This window comes from Polyodon spathula, chromosome 11 (assembly GCF_017654505.1).
Source record: "Polyodon spathula isolate WHYD16114869_AA chromosome 11, ASM1765450v1, whole genome shotgun sequence".
NCBI classification, from domain to species: Eukaryota; Metazoa; Chordata; class Actinopteri; order Acipenseriformes; family Polyodontidae; genus Polyodon; species Polyodon spathula.
Window position 1 is genome coordinate 28,984,892 of NC_054544.1, and position 20,521 is coordinate 29,005,412.

Here is a 20,521-nt window from a genome sequence, read left to right on the forward strand (position 1 = left end):
CCATACAACCTAAATGCAGGCATAAATGAGTTCATCTACTTTTCCAGTGTTTACTCAAGGTTCTATAATTTGTTTCCCAACACAGAATCAAGTTGGAGGGATATGTGTAAGCTGAAAGGGAGAAATTGAGAGGAGCAGTAGCTCCTGCTGTTGTCTGTGTGCAGAGTGCTGTACATTGTGACTGATTGATTAAACTGGGCTTTGTGTTGTTGAAGATTCGGTGTCTTCGACGACGAGAGTAACGGCATGTATGCTTTTCCGTGCCCCAGGACTTCCATGCAATCACCGTCATCCTACGGCTCCAGCTCACCCCCACTCAACAAAATGCCAATCATCAACAAACTGCCCTCCGTCAGTCAGCTCATCAACCCCCAGCAGCGCAACGCGCTCACCCCCTCCGGCATGTCCGGGGGCCTAGCCGACAGTAAGTACTCTCGACACCTGGCTCAGGCACACAGCTGCGGAGCCACTGGAGGACAGTATGAACCACAGTGAAACAGTTTGCTTTACCATGCAATCTCTATCCGTCAGCTCGGTTTACATACTGCCAGCAAACACATTGTGCGAGTGAATTGGAAATAACCACGTACACGGGTGATCATTAGTATTGACGCCACAAATCGTGTTACGAGTTTGGTTACAGAAATGTTAGTAGATGATCTGTAAAGCGGAGAGGTAGCTGGGTTTTGACCGTGTGTATTGCAATCAAAAGGCAAACCCCAGACTATTTTGTATCACAAAGAAGCTGTAATCTAGCGCTTCTGATTTCTTCTATTTGTGTGTTTACTCATAATGTATATTGAGTCCTCAGTTGGTTGGATGCTGGGGAAGTTTGGATCTTGAATGTGTTTGCTCTGTTTCTTGTGCCCGCAGTGGCTCCGATAATGGGCTCACACATCCCCATGGGCAGTGATATGAGCGCGCTCAGCCCCACGCAGGCTGTGCAGTCCCAGCTGCCCATGCAGCCGCTGTCGTCACACTGCACCCCTCCGCCCCCCTACCCCACCGACAGCAGCATCTCCAGGTGAGCAAACGCCCTGAGCAAGGCATCTGCATACAGCCAGGAGAGTGTGACTTGTTAGTTTAGATAAGAATCCAGCCACTGCCAAGCCTTATTCTAGTAACCTTGAAAACATTCCTAGAGTTAGTTCTGATATTATTATTATTATTATTATTATTATTATTATTATTATTATTATTATTATTATTAAATGTGCAAACCACCCTTCCCTTGGCTAGGAAGCATCTTTCTACTAAATGCCTTGATCTCTGTATTGTACTGTAAGCCACTGATTAAGATCCTGCTTTTTGAACTGTTAGCTTAATGAAATACCTGTTTTTATTTTATTTTTTTTATGCTGCCATGAAAACACAGTAGCAGCCCTACAGCATGATTCTGTGTTTTGTCCAATAACCCTCACGTTCCTGTTGTGTTTCTAGTTTCCTGCTGAGGCTCGGCTGCTCGTCGTGTCTGGACTATTTCACTACCCAGGGGCTCACCAGCATTTACCAGATCGAGCATTACAACATGGAGGTAAGCGCCTTAAGTGTGTTAAACCTCAGTATAATGTAGTAAGCCAAACATCTGTCTCAGTTTTTACAAGCCTAGTCTTTCCTTCAGTGTTCATTTAAACATCTGCATGTGACACTGATACCTTTTAGATAGTGTTCCCCAGTAGAGGACAAAAGGCTTAGGCAATATCACCACTCAACAGAAAACATGATATTGACATTTTAGGTATTGATGCTGTAGATCCAATTACTCCTTGTGGGTTCCAGAAATGTTAAATGTTAGATGTCAAATGAAGGTGGTGGTTTCCTGACAATGCGCGAATTGTTATTTTAAAGTCTTGATTGGACTTGATTGCTGCAGGACCTGTCCCGCCTGAAGATCCCGGAGCAGTTCCAGCATGCCATCTGGAAGGGGATCGTGGATCACCGGCAGACCCTGGAGTACTCCCCTTCCCAGCACCTCATGCGCTCAGCCAATGGAGCCTCCACCGTGAGCGTGGGCTCGTCAGAGGCGCGGGGCGAGCGGGTCATCGACGCTGTCCGCTTCACCCTGCGGCAGACCATCTCCTTCCCCCCGCGCGACGACTGGAGTGATTTCTCGTTTGACATGGACTCCCGCCGGAACAAACAGCAACGCATCAAGGAGGAAGGCGAGTGAGGTCCCCTCAATGGACACGACTCTCCTGTGACACCTGAGACCCACAACCATGGTGCGTACCGACTGGAAACGCAACCCATCTTCATTCTTCAAACTTTATTTTTATTTGACTTTTGAAAACTTTTTGAAACAAAAAAAGAAAAGGTATAAGAGAATGTTGCACTTAATATGCTTTGTTTATTTTTTCTTCTCCCTATATCTTGGCCCTGGTTTTTGCAGGTTGGGTGGATGGCGAGTGGTGGTTATAAATTCTAATTGCGTTTTTTTTTTTTGTGACACAGCACTTGCAGTACAAAAAAAAAAGGTTTGCATTCTTGTTTTAGGATCATTTATTAATAATAATATTTTATAATATATATTAATTATTAAAGAAAGGTTAGTGTGTTGCAAAAAGGCCTTGTCGGTGCTGACTCGGTTATTTGGTTTAAAATGTACTCTGCTCCCTGTGTTCTGGGGTTACTGACTGATAAATCCTTGCTTTTTGGGGTTCTGGATGACCTTTTAAGATCCCAAGTGTAATTAAATGGTAGCCAAATGTTCTGCCATGGTAGCCAAATGTTCTGCCACTGATTCTTTAAATTATATATATATATATATATATATATATATATATATATATACACACACACACACAAAGTATTATGTCATCTTTAAAGTTCAATCACTTAACATTGGTTTTCCGATCAGTAATTACAAGATTAAGTATTGTTTAGTAACAGCCTTGTATTACCCAACCCCCTGACCCTAATTTTCAAGTCCAGTATTGCTTCACTGGGCTGTTACAGTATTGGATTGTGGCCTACCATGTACAATCAGTAGACTGAACCAATGGAGAGCTGATGTCACAATGTGCCCTTTATAATGTTGAACAGCTGTTTTCTTCTTTAATATGTAGTCGCGTCACATTTCTGCAATCTTCAAAGGTCATTTAGCAGAAAATATGTGTTGTTGTTTTTGTTGTCTTTCATATGAAAAGATTTTTTTTATGATTTAAAAATGTATATATGTTCAAAGCATTTGTTTCGTATAAATCTAGATTTCTTCATGTGTATGTTGAAGACATAACGTTTTGAATTGTAGGCTGACACATATCCACCATGTTAAAAAGATATATCGAGGTTATATTTTCTTTTCATATGGTTTATTAAAACATGGATGGAAATAAGAATCCCATTGCATAGCAGTCTGATCCATTCCTGCTTTTACTATGACTTTAATAAGACACATCTGAGCTTGCTGACTATACACTGTGGCTAATCTAGCTGGTAGTAAAACCTGGAATGGGTTTTATGCAATAGGAGTCTTATTTCCATCCCTGGTTATTAATACAGATGTTTCCTATATTTTGTCCCTTGGTATGGCTTGCAATTCTCAGAATTGTGCAACATAAACAGCAGAACAATAAAAAAATCTACAATTTAATGCTGTATATACTGTACATTTCTATCTAGAAGACTACATTCACATTTGTACTTGCAGCCCAGGAATGTATAACAACTTGAACATCTCAACTGTATGCTAATGGAAATGCAATGGGTTGTGATAAAATGACAGAACTGTACACAAGATACTGTGAGAATATGAAGTAACGTGTTCATCCATAACACTCGACCAAAACATAGGAATCACACTAGTAAACGCTGAATTATTCTTTATTAATAAAACTGTATGTCTTCTGAGCGAGTAAAACTAACAAAGGAACCATGTCAAGCAGACAGCTGTGAGTCTCTGTAAATGTCTTTGTCAGTGTTATTGAAGTAAGATTCACTGGGCTAACTGTACTTCATGATCGTTGAAGACGCTCGTCTACGGAAATGTTTTAGTGCATGTATTATATTTCTACACCCTTTCACTATTTCAGCGACCAGGACATTGTCTTGGCCGTCTGGGAATCAGTCATTTCAATTTGTATTTGTATATTGTTTAGTGTCCTCAATTTCAGAAACCAGGCAACAAGAGCTTCTTGAGCAGTACAGAAATCCATTACTGTTTGTATATAAAGTCTTGCTAGTGCATAACAGTGAAAAGGCCATGTTGTAGTAAGTGGGGAATATTTTACTAAACATTTTGAAAAACCTTTGTGTGTTTTCTTCAAATACTGAAATGTTTGTGCAAGAATGCCATTAACAAAGCCCGTTTCAACTGGGTTCTTGTTCCTTGTTCGTTGTTGTAAAATGATGTGTATATATGTTACAGTTCAGATTTATAAACTTACATTTTTTTTTTTTTTTTTATATGTGTGTAATTTTGATTATAAACAACAGTGCTGTATTTGGGAGAATCTGGATTCAGATTGTTACTCGAATAAAAAAATAAAATGAAAAGTGGCATTGCTCAAATGCTTGTTTTTTTGTTTGTTTTTTTTATTGTTATTAATGTGGAACCAGTATATATGTGTGTCAGTTACAATGAACCTGTTAAACCAGTCAAGACTTCTAAATTGCATTGCACAGAGGGTGGAACAGCAGAGAACACAATTATGTTCTGCAGTAGGATTCCCTGGTGAAGATTTACTGAGTTTATTACCTGGGGAGATTTTTGAACAAAGGTAAACAGAGAGATTTATAGGGTGTAGACCTCCCTTTCATTAGTTGTCAAGACATTTAACAATTTACGAGCACATTTAAAACTGCACCTTTAAACATTCTGGAAGGCCGGATAAGAGAACTATCCTGTACACTGTATGTTAGGGTTGGCTGTGCTCAGCTTCAGGCTTGCTCCAGAGCTGATGGAGAGCCCCTGCTCCAGTTCCAGGCTGGCTCCGGCTCTGTTTTGCCTGATGCATTATTATGACTTTATAAGATTCCACTATATTCATTACCCACCTCTCTATAAGGTATAGAATAGTTTTTTGGCTGGCTGGCGAAAAAAGATGCCCATGCCACAGGACCCTACCCAACTCTGGTTGCCATGACACCAAAAGAAATGACATGACAACCAACCAAAACAGCACAAACACTAGTGTTCTCTGCTTAGATCAAAAAGAAAGACATTGATAAATAAACATCATAGCTGTGATTCAAGCCTTGCCTTGTGTACTGAAAATATTCTCAATCTGCCCCTAGTGTACAAAGAATTAATTCAAGCCCTAGTTGGTATTGTACAAGGGTGCAAAGCTGTTCTCTAACTGACTTAGTTGGGAGAACATTGCATTCTGATTCCCAGGGTAATAGGATCTGGTCCCACATAAGGCACAAATGTTAATCTCTCATTTTCATAAATATTGTTTAGTTTACCTTGTATACATATAAGGTCTGGCTTTGAATCCAGTTCAAGTCAGTTTAAACTAAGTTGCGAATCAGACAATGTAATAATGTGTTTTACACAGCAGGTAAGCCAGTTGGCTGGCTGACTAGCTCTGTTGTGAAAGCATGGGATTTCCAAGTTAGTGGGTTCAAGCCCTATGTTAGGGACATGTTTTCCTTTCATTTTCAAAGGATTTGCCCTTTTTGACAGACTCAGTTTTACAAAACGGGACACAGTGTCACAGCAGTCTTAAGCATAAAAATAATAATACAAAGATGTTGCTATAAGATCTCATATGCAATGTAAGACATTTGTATGGTGGCAAGTGGCGCAGTGTGATAATTCACTAGCATGCTGCGCTGTTCTCCTTGGGTGACTGAGTTGACATCCAGGGGAGTTCCTTCCTGCATTTTCAAAGACTTTGTTAATTTACCTTATAGTACATGAAAAAGCAAGCTCTTTCATGGAAGTAAGATGGCACAGTGGGCTAATTTGCTATGATGTTGCGTTGTTTTCCTGGGAGGGACTGGGTTCAAATCTGCCTGCATCTTTCCTTTATTTTCAAATAATTGGTTAATTTACCTTATAGACAGTGTGAACCAAAGCTTTCCCATGGGAGCTGGTAGTGCAGTGGACTGATCCCATAGCCTTCTCTCCCTGAAGACAGCAGTTCAAATCTGGTTCCTGAGGCATGGAGGAGAAGATAATTAGGGAGGAGCGTAAAAGGCAAGGGTGTTGCTGCTTGAGAGAAAAGTGGCAAACTATCCACTTGTGCATGCACGCATCTTTCCTTTTTAAGATTCTTAATGTGTGAATTCAATAATTATTCAATCTTTGTTCTATTATTGAATGCGCACAAGAATTTTTAGAAAAAGATGTGCATGCAAAACATACTAGCAAATTAGCCCACTGTGCCATCTCACTTCCATGGAAGATCTTGCCCTTTCATTTACTATAAAGGTAAATTAACAGTGTCTTTGAAAATAAAACATGGAACTCCTCTGGATTTGAATCCAGTCCTCGAGGGAGAACAGCAATGCAGACTAGTAAACTAGCCCACTGCACTACCTGGCTTCTTGTAACAGTTGGCTAGTCTCATCAAGCAGCTTCTTGAAGGATCCCAGGGTGTCACCTTCAACAACATTACTGGGGAGTTGGTTCCAGACCCTCACAATTCTCTGTGTAAAAAAGTGCCTCCTATTTTCTGTTCTGAGTGCCCCTTTGTCTAATCTCCATTTGTGACCCCTGGTCCTTGGTTCTTTTTTCAGGTCGAAAAAGTCCCTTGGGTCGACATTGTCAATACCTTTTAGAATTTTGAATGCTTGTATCAGGTTGACATGTGACAGGGTTCCCTATACCCCTAGATTCTAAGACTCCAATGCATGTGTCCCAGGAGAAAGCTTTCTATGTGTCTGGTTAACCAGACACATATTAAAATCACCCAGACACAAAACAAACAGTAAATAGATGCAAGAAAATATTGCTTTAATAGCTAAAAATTAATCTGTAGTTGAACAATAAATTAAATAATAATTATAATAATACATAAGAAAGACCATTTTTAATTTTCATTAAAAACAATGACATCTAAAAAGGTAAAAAAAAAAAAAAAAAAAAAATCAGACACCTTCATTGCTTGCGGGAAGCTAATCATTTTCAACTACAGAAGTCCTGCCTTCAAAATACATTTGCAAAGAACAGAAAACAAAACAAGTGGCCCTTCCCAACAAGTAATGTCCTAAAAAAAAAAGTTAATCTAAAAACAACCAAATGTAGTGGATGCTTCAGATAAAGACTTGAGAACAATATTGCGAATATGCCAGTGCTCCCACTGTATAGTTTTTTTTATTGCCAATGAGTTTTCTCCCTAATTTAGAAGTTTTTATTAATCCCAGTTCACCACTGCAACCCCCCCCTCTCTCGACTCAGGGAAATGGTGTCTGACACACATGTCCTCCGAAACATGTCCCTGCCAAGCCTTTTTTCACACTGTAGATCCACAGTGAAGCCACCAGACCTATAGTGCTGGAGGACAACAAAGATCTGAACAACAGCAGACCTACAGACGTGGATTGCCCTGCTGACCTAAGCCCTCCCCCTAGGAACCCCCGGCAATGACATACACTGGATTTGAATTTGCGATCTCCATGGTATAGGGCTCATCCTGCACTCTACGTGGAGCGCCTTTACTGGATGCGCCACTCGGGAGCCCTCCAGCATATACAGTCTATGCAGTGGCCATAGGGTACAGAACACAGAGCTCTTTGTCATGAACCATCCACAGAACAATAAAACATAGGCGAGAAATTCCTTGGAACAGGAAATCAATTAAATACCACGTTGTAGAAAAAAAAAAAAAAAAAAACAAAGAAAAGTAACAACATAAAAAACGATCTTTGACTATCAATTTTGACAGTTAAAATAGCAGCTATGTAACAAAGACATGTACTGTACCGCCATTTAATTAGCTGGTTTCATGAGCGCCCTTTACATAACATAGCTTGAAAAACAGATATGAATTTACTTCTCTGTTTTTAAATGCTTTTATTCAAAATGAGGCTCTGCAGAGAAGTGGTGGAGCTGGATCCTCAACACAAACGCTATTAACATTTTAGCACCGCAAAGTTTGAATGTAAAATATGAAAACTGCCCTTTGTACTGCGGATGTGGCTTGCATCAGCCCATATGACTAAGCAGACTGGCTTTGTAACATTTTAATCCCATTACTGGCATCTCCAAAACTCCTACGCAGGACAAACAATGAGAAGGAAGCCTCATTATAAACAGGAACTGCTCCATGCTAACTTACATACTACCCCATAGGAGCTTTGAAATGGAGAGAGATTCACTGTTACACCAAAGCAGTCTGTCCCGAAAAATGACACCCAACACAAGAAACAAAGACGTGTTACATGCAATGAAAGAGGGATTATCAAGGCCTGGGCTTCTTCACAGAGAGACACAACAAACTGTAAATGCATATCGTACTGAAGTCATTATTAAATCACAAGCCTGCACAGGTTGGACAAAATGAACAGAGGAAGCCTGGACTCCAAATGAGGAGTTTGCAGGGGTTTAAAGTGCTGCGAGTGACCTGCTCTGCAGACCCATCCCTTTGGACTGCTGTCTTCATTGGGTCATTTTAACAGCCCTGCTTCGATTCAGACCCTCCAGCTCTGTGTCTCAGCTGCGCTGCCCAGATCATCGCTATACATGCAGCCTAGCACCTAGAAAATGCATCCTTTATACAATACTGGGAGTTCATTTGCATTCTAATCAGTCAACAGACAAAACACAGCACAATACAAATACATACATGAACACAACAAACACGTATGAGAGACAGAGAGAGAGAGAGAGAGAGAGACAGAGAGAGATATTACAAATTGAATTCCACTCCAACGACCCCACCGCAATAGGCACAGGAGACTTTAAGGGAAAGGCAATGCTACATTGTCCTCCTTGGTATGACCAGCACAAAACTCATGTGTGAAGCCACACCTGTCCGATAAACTCATTAAACTATCAAGAAACGGGCTGAAGTTTAGGTTTGCTTTGGGTGGCATGGAAGGCAAACAGTGCTACAGAATAGGCAACACAAGAACCAATAAACCAAACAAAAAAAACATTCAAGTAGCGCCATGCCACGTTATCCATTAGGTCGCCTCAAAAAAACATTTTTCACACTTACACACTATATTGGCACATGGTACAAAAATAAAACGTTAAAATTAACATTCTTAAATAAATAGATATTAATTAACATAACGTTCCATGTCATTCTGAATGCGCTTATAACTCGTCCCTTGGGTTGAGAATGTCCAGTCGATGTTCATCATCCAGAGACTGCATCACCTCGTCGGCCTGTAGCCTCTCCTGCGAAAATGGGGAAAAAAAACATCAAGGTTCATTAAAAAAAAAAAAAAAAAAAAAAAAAAAAGTAACCCTACCCCAACTTCAACCCTAATCCTAAAATAAAGCCAGCTACTACAGTGGTAGCCTGGAAAAAAAAAAATTAAAAAGAAGCAATATACTTTAAGGCCACTAGAGGGGGATGCTGTATAAATGGAACACTAACCAATTGCTTAACAACCATGGGAGCAATTGTGCATTTATTAACAGTGCACCATGAAGGGTCATAGACCAGAAACCTGAATTAAGGTTGGGGGATTTACAAACAATAAACTAAACACAATCAATTACTACACTGAATATTCTTTCACTAATGTATTTATGTATGCATTTCTTTTTAACAGAGTCATCACTCCTACAGCATATATATATATATAAAGAAAAGCACTTCTTAACAGGTGTCCAAAGCAAGCAAATGTATTGTTGTGTGCATGCATGCTGGGAGCTCACCAGTTCTCTGTAGAGTGGATCTAGTGTAAACCACATGGCTACAGCGCAGCGCTGCCCCCTGGTGACGGCCTTCACACCATGCGGGTTCTCACCACCTGATGAGAAGCCCACCATCCGCCCGCAACTGGGCTTCACTGAGGCCTGAAGAGCAAGTACAGAACAGAAACTATGAGAATTCACAGCTATGGGGAATGAGCCCATATAGAGCTCTACAGACACCCCTGCCCTTAACCTTCAAGAGGACCGACTAGAAACAACACATGAACTCTAGCGCCTAAATAATTGTAAATTACTCCAGATTAGTCCGCTTTCCCTGTTGTTTTTGTTTGATTCAATTATGTTTTCATAAGTAAAGACAATGACTCACAGTGACTGTTTTGGCATCCATCTCAGTGAAGATAAACTCCCCGCCATCAAAATCTCCATTCAGGTATAAAATAGCACTAAGGTAAAGGAAGAAGACATGCGTTAGTATCGGGATGGACTTACTGCAGCTCATTCAGAACGCTGGTCCTGCACATTACTGTAAGCAGCACCAAGTCGGCTTGAGGGCCCAATTCAATTATATTTTAACAAGGAAAAAAAACAAAACACCCAACAATAAACACAGCAAGTTTGGATGCCTGTGAAAATGATGTTCCCTTGAACAGTGCCGCCCTGGAGAAGAATATAAAGACATGCAATAAACAAAGCGACAGTAACAGGCAGTGCTGTGTGAGGCACTGCCAATACGGATTCTGTCCCGTGAGTGAGATGAGAGGAGGTAAAAAGCTCTAAATCCACAAACGCAGACGAGCCCGGCCCTTGCACTGTGATTGAGATGCTCGCAAGCGGTGTGTGGGGTCGTCGGTTCGCGCCCAGCCTCTACCCTGTTACATGAGCAGATGTCTTTTCGATATCAGACAGGGGTGAGTCACCTGTAATCTCTGTAGGTGTATGCAGGGGGCTCCTTCCAGCATTCGTAGGCCTCAGTGTCCAGTAAGCAGTTATCTGCGTGTATCGGGTGGCTCAGGTCGTTCCGATGGCTTTGCTGGCCTTTAAAACAAGGGCAACTCATCAGTGTACACTCTGACCCAGGTTACAACAGAAACTCTACTGATCATTTAGCAACATGCAAAAATCTGTGAAATAATAATAATAATAAAGGAAAATGTTCCAAAGAAATAAAGAAAAACTGAATATTGAGCTTTGTATACTCATTTTTGTTTTTTATTAAAGCTAGCAGTACAAGGGTGGAAATAATCCAGGTTTTAATATGAGCTTGATTAGTCACAGTAACCTGTATAGGTAACAAGCTCAGGTGTCTTATTAAACTCACAGTAAAACCATGAATGGATCAAAGTGCGATGCAATGGGGCTCTTCTTTGCAGCTCATCTGTGCAGTGTCTGTGTGAGATGCTGGGCCTCACTGCTCCCTCCTTACCTTGGATTGCAGTCCTGCACACCAGGTGGGTGTATGAGAAATACAGGGTGGAGTTCAGCATGAAATAGGACTCGATGGTCCTCCGTGCCTTCTCACTGACCTCGTAAAACAACTGGGCACTTTTCAATGGGATCCGCCCATCATAGCCATACTGGAATAAAACACAGAGAGCAGTGGAAAACAACAAATACCTGCACGCGCACACACAAACACACACACACACACACACACTGGGACATGCACACACACACACACACACACACACACACACACACAGACATGCAGAGGCACACACACAGGAACATGCACAGAGGCACTCACACACAGACAGGGACACGCACAGAGGCACAGACACACACACACAGCAACACGCACAGAAGCACACACACACACACACGCACAGGAACATGCAGAGGCACATACACAAACAGGAACATGCACAGAGGCACTCACACACACACACAGAGGCACAGACACACACAGCGACACGCACAGAGGTGCACAGCACATAGTGCTCACAGCTGCTCTTCCTCTTGTACCAGTAGTGTTTACCTGCAGGGCTTTCAGTACCGTTGCCCCTTCGAATTTCTCATTGGGCGTGTGGGGAGACATCTTCCCACTGTATCCATCCCCAGCCATAGTGATTGTCTGAAAAAAACAACAGATAAAGAAACAGGGAAACACACAGGCTGCACAGGCAGACTGCAAGCACAGACACACTGTACTGCACAAGGTAAAACACTTTCGAAGGACACAATCTAAAAACGTGGGCAATTAGGAGTCCGTTCAGGCAGGGTAATATAAATCTCTGCTCTAGAGTTACTGAAAGCACTCTGAGGACTCACCTGCGCTGCGCTCTTGAGATCCCTGCACTCCTGCTCCGAGAGCACTCCGTTGAGCAGGACTCGCTGGGAACCGTTGAGCGCCTCGGAACCCAAAACTATCTGCACCTCATCATAGGGCACCAGCCCACCTGCAGGGGCAAAACAATCGACACTACTTTACCTTCTTAGAAAACCTGTCGTGCAGCTGGATTCACAGAGTCATCACACAAACACTAGAGCACAGCCCGCTGTACTGTACGCATGCCGCTGTCAATCCCAGCATGCTGCTGTGCACGCTTACCTTCACGCAGCCCTGAGTCCGTTTCTGAAGCCAGGTTTCTCTTCTCTGATGGAGAGCTGGAGACAACACCAATGGCAGTTCCCGAAGGGACCCTTTTCAGCAAAAAGAACACAACTAGTCAATTCTCCAAGAACAAGAAGAGTCTGCCTTGGAAACTCAAAACACAAAATAATAATATTAGTTGAATCGATTGTTCAGCTGTGGCAGGTGTATATCATTGAAATCATTTACAAGGAGATACAGTTTTTTAAAACTATGTCTTCTTGGCTTGTATTTCAGATATTAAAGGAACAGATGAGAGCTTTGCTAGAAAAGAAAAACTTCTTACCTGTTTATATCCTCTCTGCCAAATGTGGTGCTCCAGTAATTCTGTAAAGAAAAACAAATAAACAATGCATTTCAAATATTCATGGTTTTATATTTACAATATATATGATATATATATATATATATATAATATATAATATAATTTTCTTCTTTTTCACAGCCTTAGTCCCAGACTGTCCTGGGGTCAGCTGCTTTGGTTGCTCTCCTCCACTTGTCTCTGTCGAGCACATCTTCCTCATTCACTTCACATACCTCCATATCTTTTCTCACACAATCTATCCATCTCTTTCTAGGCCTGCCTCTTCCCCTGTTACCTTCCACCACAAATTCCATTACCCTCTTTGTTACTTCCTCAACGTCCCTCCTCATGATATGTCCATACCACCGTAACCTTGCCTCTCGCATCTTCTCAACCACATCCACCACCCTACATCGTCTACGGATTTCTTAATTTCTGATCTTAAATCACTGAAATCTGCAGAATCCATCTCAACATCCTCATTTTAGTTCTTCTCATCAGGTTCTCTTCCCTCTTTCCAACTGCCCAGCATTCAGCTCCATATAGTAGTACAGGTCTAATCACAGTCTTGTACATTTTGCACTTTAACTTTCTGGGAATTTTCCTGTCACAGATTATTCCAGTTATTTCTCTCTACTTGTTCCATCCAGCTTTCACTCTTTGTTTTACTGCCTCTAGTGTTTCTCCTCCCTTTACCTGTTCTGATACAAGGTATTTAAAGCCATCAACCTGTTTCAGTTTTCCTCCATTTGTCTCCTCAACATTAGTCATAGTATCTCCTCTTTTCTCCATTACCATTATTTCATTATTTTCTGCATTCATTTTCAGTCCACCCTTTTCCAGACTCCTCTGCCATTTGAACACTTTCTCCTGTAGTTCTACTTTTGAATCTGGCATCAGTGCCACATCATCAGCAAAGAGGAGTTCACAAGGCACTTCTGTTCTTGCCTCCTCTGTCAGTGTGTCAATAATGTTTATAAAAAGGAAAGGACTTAGTGCTGATCCTTGGTGTACTCCAACTGTGATTTCAAACTCTTTTGTCTCTCCCCATTGTGTGATCACCTTCGTAGTTGCATCTCTATAGGTTGCTTGAACTAACTTCACCATGCTTTCTGGTACTCCTTTCTTCCTGAAGCACCAATACACCACCTCTCTGGGCACACGGTCATATGCCTTCTCCAAGTCCAGAAAGGCCACATACATCTTTTTCCCTTTCTCTAGTGTCTTCTGCTGTAACTGTCTCATCACAAAAATGGCATCTGTTGTGCTTTTCCCCACTGAGAATCCAAATTGTGAGTTGTGGATCCTGACTATCTTCCTGAGTCTCTTGTCCAGAATTTTTTCCAGGATTTTCAATCCATGTTCCAGAAGTTTTATTCCTCTATAGTTTTTACACTCCATTGGGTCTCCTTTCTCATTGTAGATGGTAACCATACTGCTTTTTGTCCATTCTTCTGGAATTCTCTCTTCCTTTGCAATATTGTTTAGCAATCTTGTCAGCCACTGAATCCCCTCTTCATCGAGGTTCTTAAAGTGTTCTGTTGCTATTCCTGATGGTCCAGTTGCTTTGCCTACTTTCATCAGCTTCTGTCACTTCCTTTACTGAGATTTCTTGGATTGGTCCACACACTACTTCTGCCTCCATTAGGTTCTCCCTCTCGTTTTCTACATTTAACAGGTTTTTGAAGTACTCCAGCCATCTTTTTTCTGTCTCGCTCTATGTTTAGCAATCTTGTAGATTTGGTCCTCTCCTTCCTTTGTTTCAAGTTTCTCATACCATTCTTTCCAGGCTCTTTCCTTTGCTCTTGCTACACTTCTTTTTACTACCTTCTTTATACATATATATATATATATATATATATTATATATATATATTTATATATATATATATATATATATATATATATATATTATATATACTTATATAGATACGATATAAAGATAAATAATAATAAATAAATTATTTAAATAATATAAAAAAAAAAAGATTTTATGAATAGAATCCCATGGAATTATTCTTGAGATGCATGGTCTGTAACAGGAGCGGTTTTGCTGTTCTACTTTTTTACCACTAGATGGCAGTGCAATCAAAAACATGACAAGGGTGAAATAACTGTATACAAGCAATTTAACAGTGTATGTGATGATCTGGCTCTACAGTGCCCCATTCAAAGGATACAGACAGACAGCTGGTATACAGCAGCAGGCATCCAAGCATGCTGACAGCTGCAGTGAGCACCTACAGAAACTTCCAATATGTTCCCTGCAAGACACTTACATGGAAGCTAACAATCATCTTTTTTTTCCTTCTCCCCCAAACACCTTTCCCCTTTGTTATTATTCAACCATTTAAACCACAGGAGAACGCTATCCCACATGCACTTGCAGTGACACAACCTGCTGCAATGCCTGACACTTCACATGTGTCCATGTTTGTGTTTTAAAGCCCTCTTCTTAGCTCTGGGGCTGGGTGCAATCCAAGCCTCTTCTCTTACAGCCTGTGATTCCCAGCACAGTACGCGGACATGCCCTTCAGAGCTGGCATGTTCACAGGGAACTCCCCGGGCTTTGAACTGTGCTTGTACATTGGCTCGCGAGTAAAGCCGAATGTGATTTACAGAACTGGGTTGGTATTAGTGGCAGCAGAGTGTGGTCAGTAGTGTTATCATGCAGGAAACTGAAATGCAGTACTACAGCACTCCATCAGTTTGTACAGCGCGCTCAGTGAGAGAGACCACTACAAAAACACTTACAAATCTTTCCAAAAACAGCTAAACAAAATAGTTACCATGTCTAGTCTGCCAGGTATCTAATAATCTTCTGTGACCGCATCTAACATTTGTGCACATTGGTCTTGTACAGTGTAAGTAAAGAGCATGCCTGCAGAAATGAGCAGAGATCCTGTGAAACAATTCGCACATACCGACTCGGAGTAAACGAAATCCAGGCTGTCACTCCCCACTAGAAGGACCTTCAGTTCCTGCTGATGACGCCTCACATACCTCTCAGCATCCTGTGAACACAAACACACAGGAGACACACGATGAGACAAGCACTCAGCGGAGGCCGGGCCTGGTGCTGTACTCAGAGAATCATTAGAATACATCAAGCTTCAGCTGTGCTCTCCAGCGTCTTCTAACAGCTTTTAATTCCAGTATGAACGCTTGGTTTGAAACCCACTCCCAATCAAATCAGACTGATCGTTTCTTCCCCTGGCATTATTCTGTCAGAATGTGGCCTCTTGATAGTTGCATCTGTAACTGTTTAAGGGGTGTAATTAAGGTCTGTACTTGACTCCTTTTTTTTTTTTTTTTTTTTTTGAAAGACGGAAAACGCTTAATTCATTTTTACAAAACTAGAACCAAACATCTAAGTTATACACATCAAGTTCTCTTAAGGATTCATAGGGTGTTTTTTTTGTTTTTATTTGTAACATTAACATGATTTTTTTCTCTCCTTTCAAAATGATATGAGCTAATTAAAGACTGGAGACCCTGCATTGAAAATGTAGCTCTCTGTGTTCAAAGCCCCTACCTGGCGTGGTCTAATGTCCTGGGGCCTATTGTTCTCAGCTAGAACCTCCTTGTAGAACTCGATGTTATTGGTAATAAACTCATCTCCTTCATGAAAGAGCAAGTAGGTCCAGGCACATTCCAATGCTTTCTCAATCTCATTCACTGCAGGAGGGAAACCAGAACTCAATTTATCTTTAAACAAACACCATGGCAACACAGGGCTCCCCTGCTTACACATCTCTATTACAGGATTGGAGACACCAAGACAGGGCTCTCCTGCTTACACATCTCCACTGCAGGATTAGAGACACCAGCACAGGGCTCCCCTGCTTAAACATTTCCACTGCAGGATTGGCGACACCAACACAGGGCTCCACACTTACACATCTGCAGCCCCCCCCCAGAACAGCGAGACAGTATACTGTTTGGATATGTATTTATTTAGTTCTTCAACACACAGATGAGATAACACATTCCTCAGCACATTACCCAATAATATCCAGAATGAAATTCCAGGCTTGCATTCAAAACAAAGTGAGCAGTGCAAACTTGTTGACCTAGTGGAACAAATATAAATTAAAAAAAAGCACATTTCTAATCCCAGTTCCAAAGTGAAATATCAGATTTGGCCGTGGTTTAAAAAGGCTTGACTTGACAGCACCCCCCTCCCCCCTAGACCCCTCAGCTTTACTGACATGACAGCACCCCCCTCCCCCCCAGCCCTAGGGGTCCACTACAATACTAAAGCAATGATGCTCTCTGCAAAAGCTGCATCCCAGCGATTAGGGTCTAGTTTGAGACAAAATCAATCCGGTCCGTCATTCACATGAATGTGGGTGGTGTTGTTGCTCTTGTATCGTCAATTTTGTTTGTTTGTTTGTTTGTTTGTTTGTTATTGGTAGATTTATTTAGGTTTGTACTCCTCTGCTGGGATGAAAAAAAAAAATACTTTCCTCTTTCCTCATTCATTCTCCTTTTTACAAAGGATATTTTATGAAAATTTAAAATAAACAAATACATTAATTAATAAATAAATAATGTTGAAATAAATACATGCATAAATAAGTGAGTACATAAATATTGAAATAAATAAATATAAAGACATGTATTTTATTATTTCAGTATGTATTTATTTATTTAATATTTATTCCTTTCTTTTTCATTTTGGCATAAAAGGTCCTCCATATCGTTTAGCCAACTGACACATAAAAAGGCAGAGGATTAAATTAGAATTGTGCTGTCGCTTTCCTTTTAGTAGCTTTTAAAGCATACCGAGTAAAACAAACTCCAGCTGTGACAAAAACAGAAGATGATTTTTAGTATTTTGCAAAGTAACAGCATTAGAGAATTGCGCATGGGTATCGTAGTTATTGTGTGCCTTTTTAGAATCTGCTATGAAAGGAAAGCAGCGTCACAATTCAAAATTAATTTTAAAGTGAGTGACTTGGGACTTTTCCATGACCTGCCACCAGACTACTTACTTGATCTGGTCCAACTGGTCTAGGAGAGCTGGCTTTTAAAAACTGTCCCTTCCTCGCATCAATAAGTCTCAGAGCCTTTGATTTTAGCTTCTATGCGCTTCTACGCACTCTCCAGGAAAACTCACTTAAGGCACAGACAGGCCTGCTTAGATTGAAAAGCCTGAAAACCATTCCTGCTTAAAAAAGTACAGACGCATGTACGTGTGTATTATATAGCTGTGGCCATAAGTTTTGCACATCCTAGAATTTCAGGACTGAGACATATTTAAAGCTAAATTCTACTAAAAGCCATAACAGTACTACAATATCTCATGTTAGATTTTGAAATGTTACATTTTTCAATTTTTGTTTTAGTATATGGAAAACTGCAAACGGTGTGTAATTCAATATGTTAACATAACATTATTCAGTAGGTTTCATTCTACTTTATGAAGCGAAATTTGTTAATTCTATAGGGTGATGTAAAACTTGTGGCCATAGCTGTATAATAATGAAACCTGAGCCACGGGATGTCCTTTTATTGCAGGATAATTGCTGCATATCTCTACAGTTCTTTGATGCACATGGATTTACGATGAAAAGAATGTAGCAATTGGCTCCACGTGTTTATAATTTATGAATGCATATTTAAGCATGAGTGATCCCTCCACTACAAATTTTCTATTTCAAAATCGAGCGCACTCTGGGGTTTCTGCCCATCCCATGATTGTGTGTGGGCTTTCACTGCAATTTCAGAAAAGGAAAAGACAAACTTTACCAGCTATTCAATTCTATGGTGAAACTGACGAGAACGATAGAGCTGGAAGGAGGGAGACAGGTGTGGAGAAGAGGTAGAAAGAGAGACAGAGGGAGAGCGAGAGAGGTAGCGAGACAAGTGGGGTGGAGAGAGAGGGATAGGAAGAGGGGGAATGAAAGGGAGGGAGGTGGGGTGAGGGGGAGAGAGAGGTGGGGTGAGGGAGAGAAGGATAAGAAGAGGGGGAATGAAAGAAAGCGAGGTGGGGTGAGGGGGAAAGAGAGGTGAGGTGAATGACAGAAGGATAGGAAGAGGGGGAATGAAAGGGAGGGAGGTCGGGTGAAGGTCAGGGGAGAGGGGGAGAGAGACAGGTGGGGTGAGGGAGAGCGGGATAGGAAGAGGGGGAGTGAAAGGGAGGGAGGTGGGTGAAGGTGAGGGAGAGAGGGGGAGAGACAGGTGGGGTAAGGGACAGACAGATAGGAAGAGGGGAAGTGAAAGGGAGAGAGAGAGGGGGAGAGACAGTTGGGGTAAGGGACAGAGAGATAGGAAGAGAGGGAGTGAAAGAGAGGGAGGTGGGGTGCAGGTGAGGGAGAGAGAGGGGGAGTAAAAAAGTGAGGACCATGCACAGAAAGTGCGAATGCTTGTAGGAGTCAGAGGCCCGTCTTTACCCTTGAAGTAGGCATACTGCAGGTAGTCGTAATGCAGGGGCAGGTAGTTCTCCATCGGGGACATCCGGCCGGGGCGAGTGGCCAGGTCACGCACACACTCATGCTCACAAATCAGGACCTGCATGTAGTGATCTGAAACAGCAGAGAGGAAGACAAGGTCACTGAGTAAGCAGAGAGGAAGACAGGGTCGCTAGGCAAGCAGAGAGGAAGACAAGGTCACTGAGCAAGCAACGAGTATGAAGGAGTTCCTTACACCAGCAAGCAGAGAGTATGAAGGAGTTCCTTACACCAGCAATCAGAAAGTATGAAGGAGTTCCTTACACCACCAATCAGAAAGTATGGAGTTCCTTACACCAGCAATCAGAAAGTATGAAGGAGTTCCTTAGACCAGCAAGCAGAGAGTATGAAGGAGTTCCTTACACCAGCAATCAGAAAGTATGAAAGAGTTCCTTACACCAGCAATCAGAAAGTATGAAGGAGTTCCTTACACCAGCAATCAGAAAGTATGAAGGAGTTCCTTACACCAGCAATCAGAAAGTATGAAGGAGTTCCTTACACCACCAATCAGAAAGTATGGAGTTCCTTACACCAGCAATCAGAAAGTATGAAGGAGTTCCTTAGACCAGCAAGCAGAGAGTATGAAGGAGTTCCTTACACCAGCAATCAGAAAGTATGAAAGAGTTCCTTACACCAGCAATCAGAAAGTATGAAGGAGTTCCTTACACCAGCAATCAGAAAGTATGAAGGAGTTCCTTACACCAGCAATCAGAAAGTATGAAGGAGTTCCTTACACCAGCAATCAGAAAGTATGAAGGAGTTCCTTTCACCAGCAAGCAGAGAGTATGAAGGAGTTCCTTACACCAGCAAGCAGAGCGTATGAAAGGATTCCTTACACCGGCTTCGCTCTTACCTGTCTACAATTCTATTATGTGTGTTACCATAACCATTCTGCTTAGATCACTTTCACCAGGATTTCTAACTACAGTATTGTTCCTGTTCATCCACAGAGTGTGTTTCAGAAATGACAAACAGTATTTTTTATTGGACATGGATTTCAAAATGTAAAGGTGTGTTTTTGCTTTTTTTTGTTTTCTTTAAAACAAAGAGATCTATTTGTACTCTTTCAGAAAGACTAGAACAATAGAAGGGTTCCTGCAACATTGACTGGATTCTCTAGCAAAGCAGTGTTTGGCAGCACTATCTTTTGTTTGCCCTTGATTAATATAATACAATAGAATACGATCCTGTTTCATCATCATGGAAGTACTTTCCAAGCACAGTAATGCCAGTAATTGCCTTGCCCATCGATATCCCAGAGCGAATGTTAAACGCAGATTTTTCTTGGTGTTCTTGGGAGTGCTCTTCTCAAAGGCTGATCCTTTTATTGCGTGTTTTAATTTCTCTTCAGGGGATTGGGGAAAGCTTCATGCAGTCGGCCGCTCAGCAGTTTTG

General features: G+C 41.4%; 2 protein-coding genes across 11 annotated transcripts in view; one reads left to right on the plus strand and one right to left on the minus strand.

The window, feature by feature from the left end:
• Nucleotides 1–2,688, plus strand: part of tp63 (tumor protein p63) — a 41,601-nt gene extending 38,913 nt beyond the window's left edge. For 2 of the 9 annotated variants that reach the window (XM_041263724.1, XM_041263725.1), the window contains exons 10-13: nucleotides 216–424; nucleotides 874–1,024; nucleotides 1,441–1,534; nucleotides 1,874–2,688. In XM_041263724.1, the coding sequence (XP_041119658.1) occupies nucleotides 216–424; nucleotides 874–1,024; nucleotides 1,441–1,534; nucleotides 1,874–2,170 (751 nt within the window). In that variant the 3' untranslated portion in view covers nucleotides 2,171–2,688. Of the gene's footprint in view, nucleotides 1–215; nucleotides 425–873; nucleotides 1,025–1,440; nucleotides 1,535–1,848 lie in introns of all 9 variants that reach the window. The other 7 variants (XM_041263726.1, XM_041263727.1, XM_041263728.1 and 4 more) reach the window with 5 other exon arrangements.
• A 4,336-nt stretch (nucleotides 2,689–7,024) lies between these two features.
• LOC121323343 (prolyl 3-hydroxylase 2-like) overlaps nucleotides 7,025–20,521 on the minus strand; it is a 46,154-nt gene continuing 32,657 nt past the window's right edge. For both annotated transcript variants that reach the window (XM_041264349.1, XM_041264350.1), the window contains exons 4-15: nucleotides 19,070–19,201; nucleotides 16,207–16,349; nucleotides 15,596–15,685; nucleotides 12,655–12,695; nucleotides 12,327–12,418; nucleotides 12,047–12,174; nucleotides 11,754–11,849; nucleotides 11,202–11,352; nucleotides 10,696–10,813; nucleotides 10,146–10,221; nucleotides 9,779–9,919; nucleotides 7,025–9,292 (exon numbers count right to left, since the gene is read on the minus strand). In XM_041264349.1, the coding sequence (XP_041120283.1) occupies nucleotides 9,209–9,292; nucleotides 9,779–9,919; nucleotides 10,146–10,221; nucleotides 10,696–10,813; nucleotides 11,202–11,352; nucleotides 11,754–11,849; nucleotides 12,047–12,174; nucleotides 12,327–12,418; nucleotides 12,655–12,695; nucleotides 15,596–15,685; nucleotides 16,207–16,349; nucleotides 19,070–19,201 (1,292 nt within the window). In that variant the 3' untranslated portion in view covers nucleotides 7,025–9,208. The remainder of the gene's footprint in view (nucleotides 9,293–9,778; nucleotides 9,920–10,145; nucleotides 10,222–10,695; nucleotides 10,814–11,201; nucleotides 11,353–11,753; nucleotides 11,850–12,046; nucleotides 12,175–12,326; nucleotides 12,419–12,654; nucleotides 12,696–15,595; nucleotides 15,686–16,206; nucleotides 16,350–19,069; nucleotides 19,202–20,521) is intronic.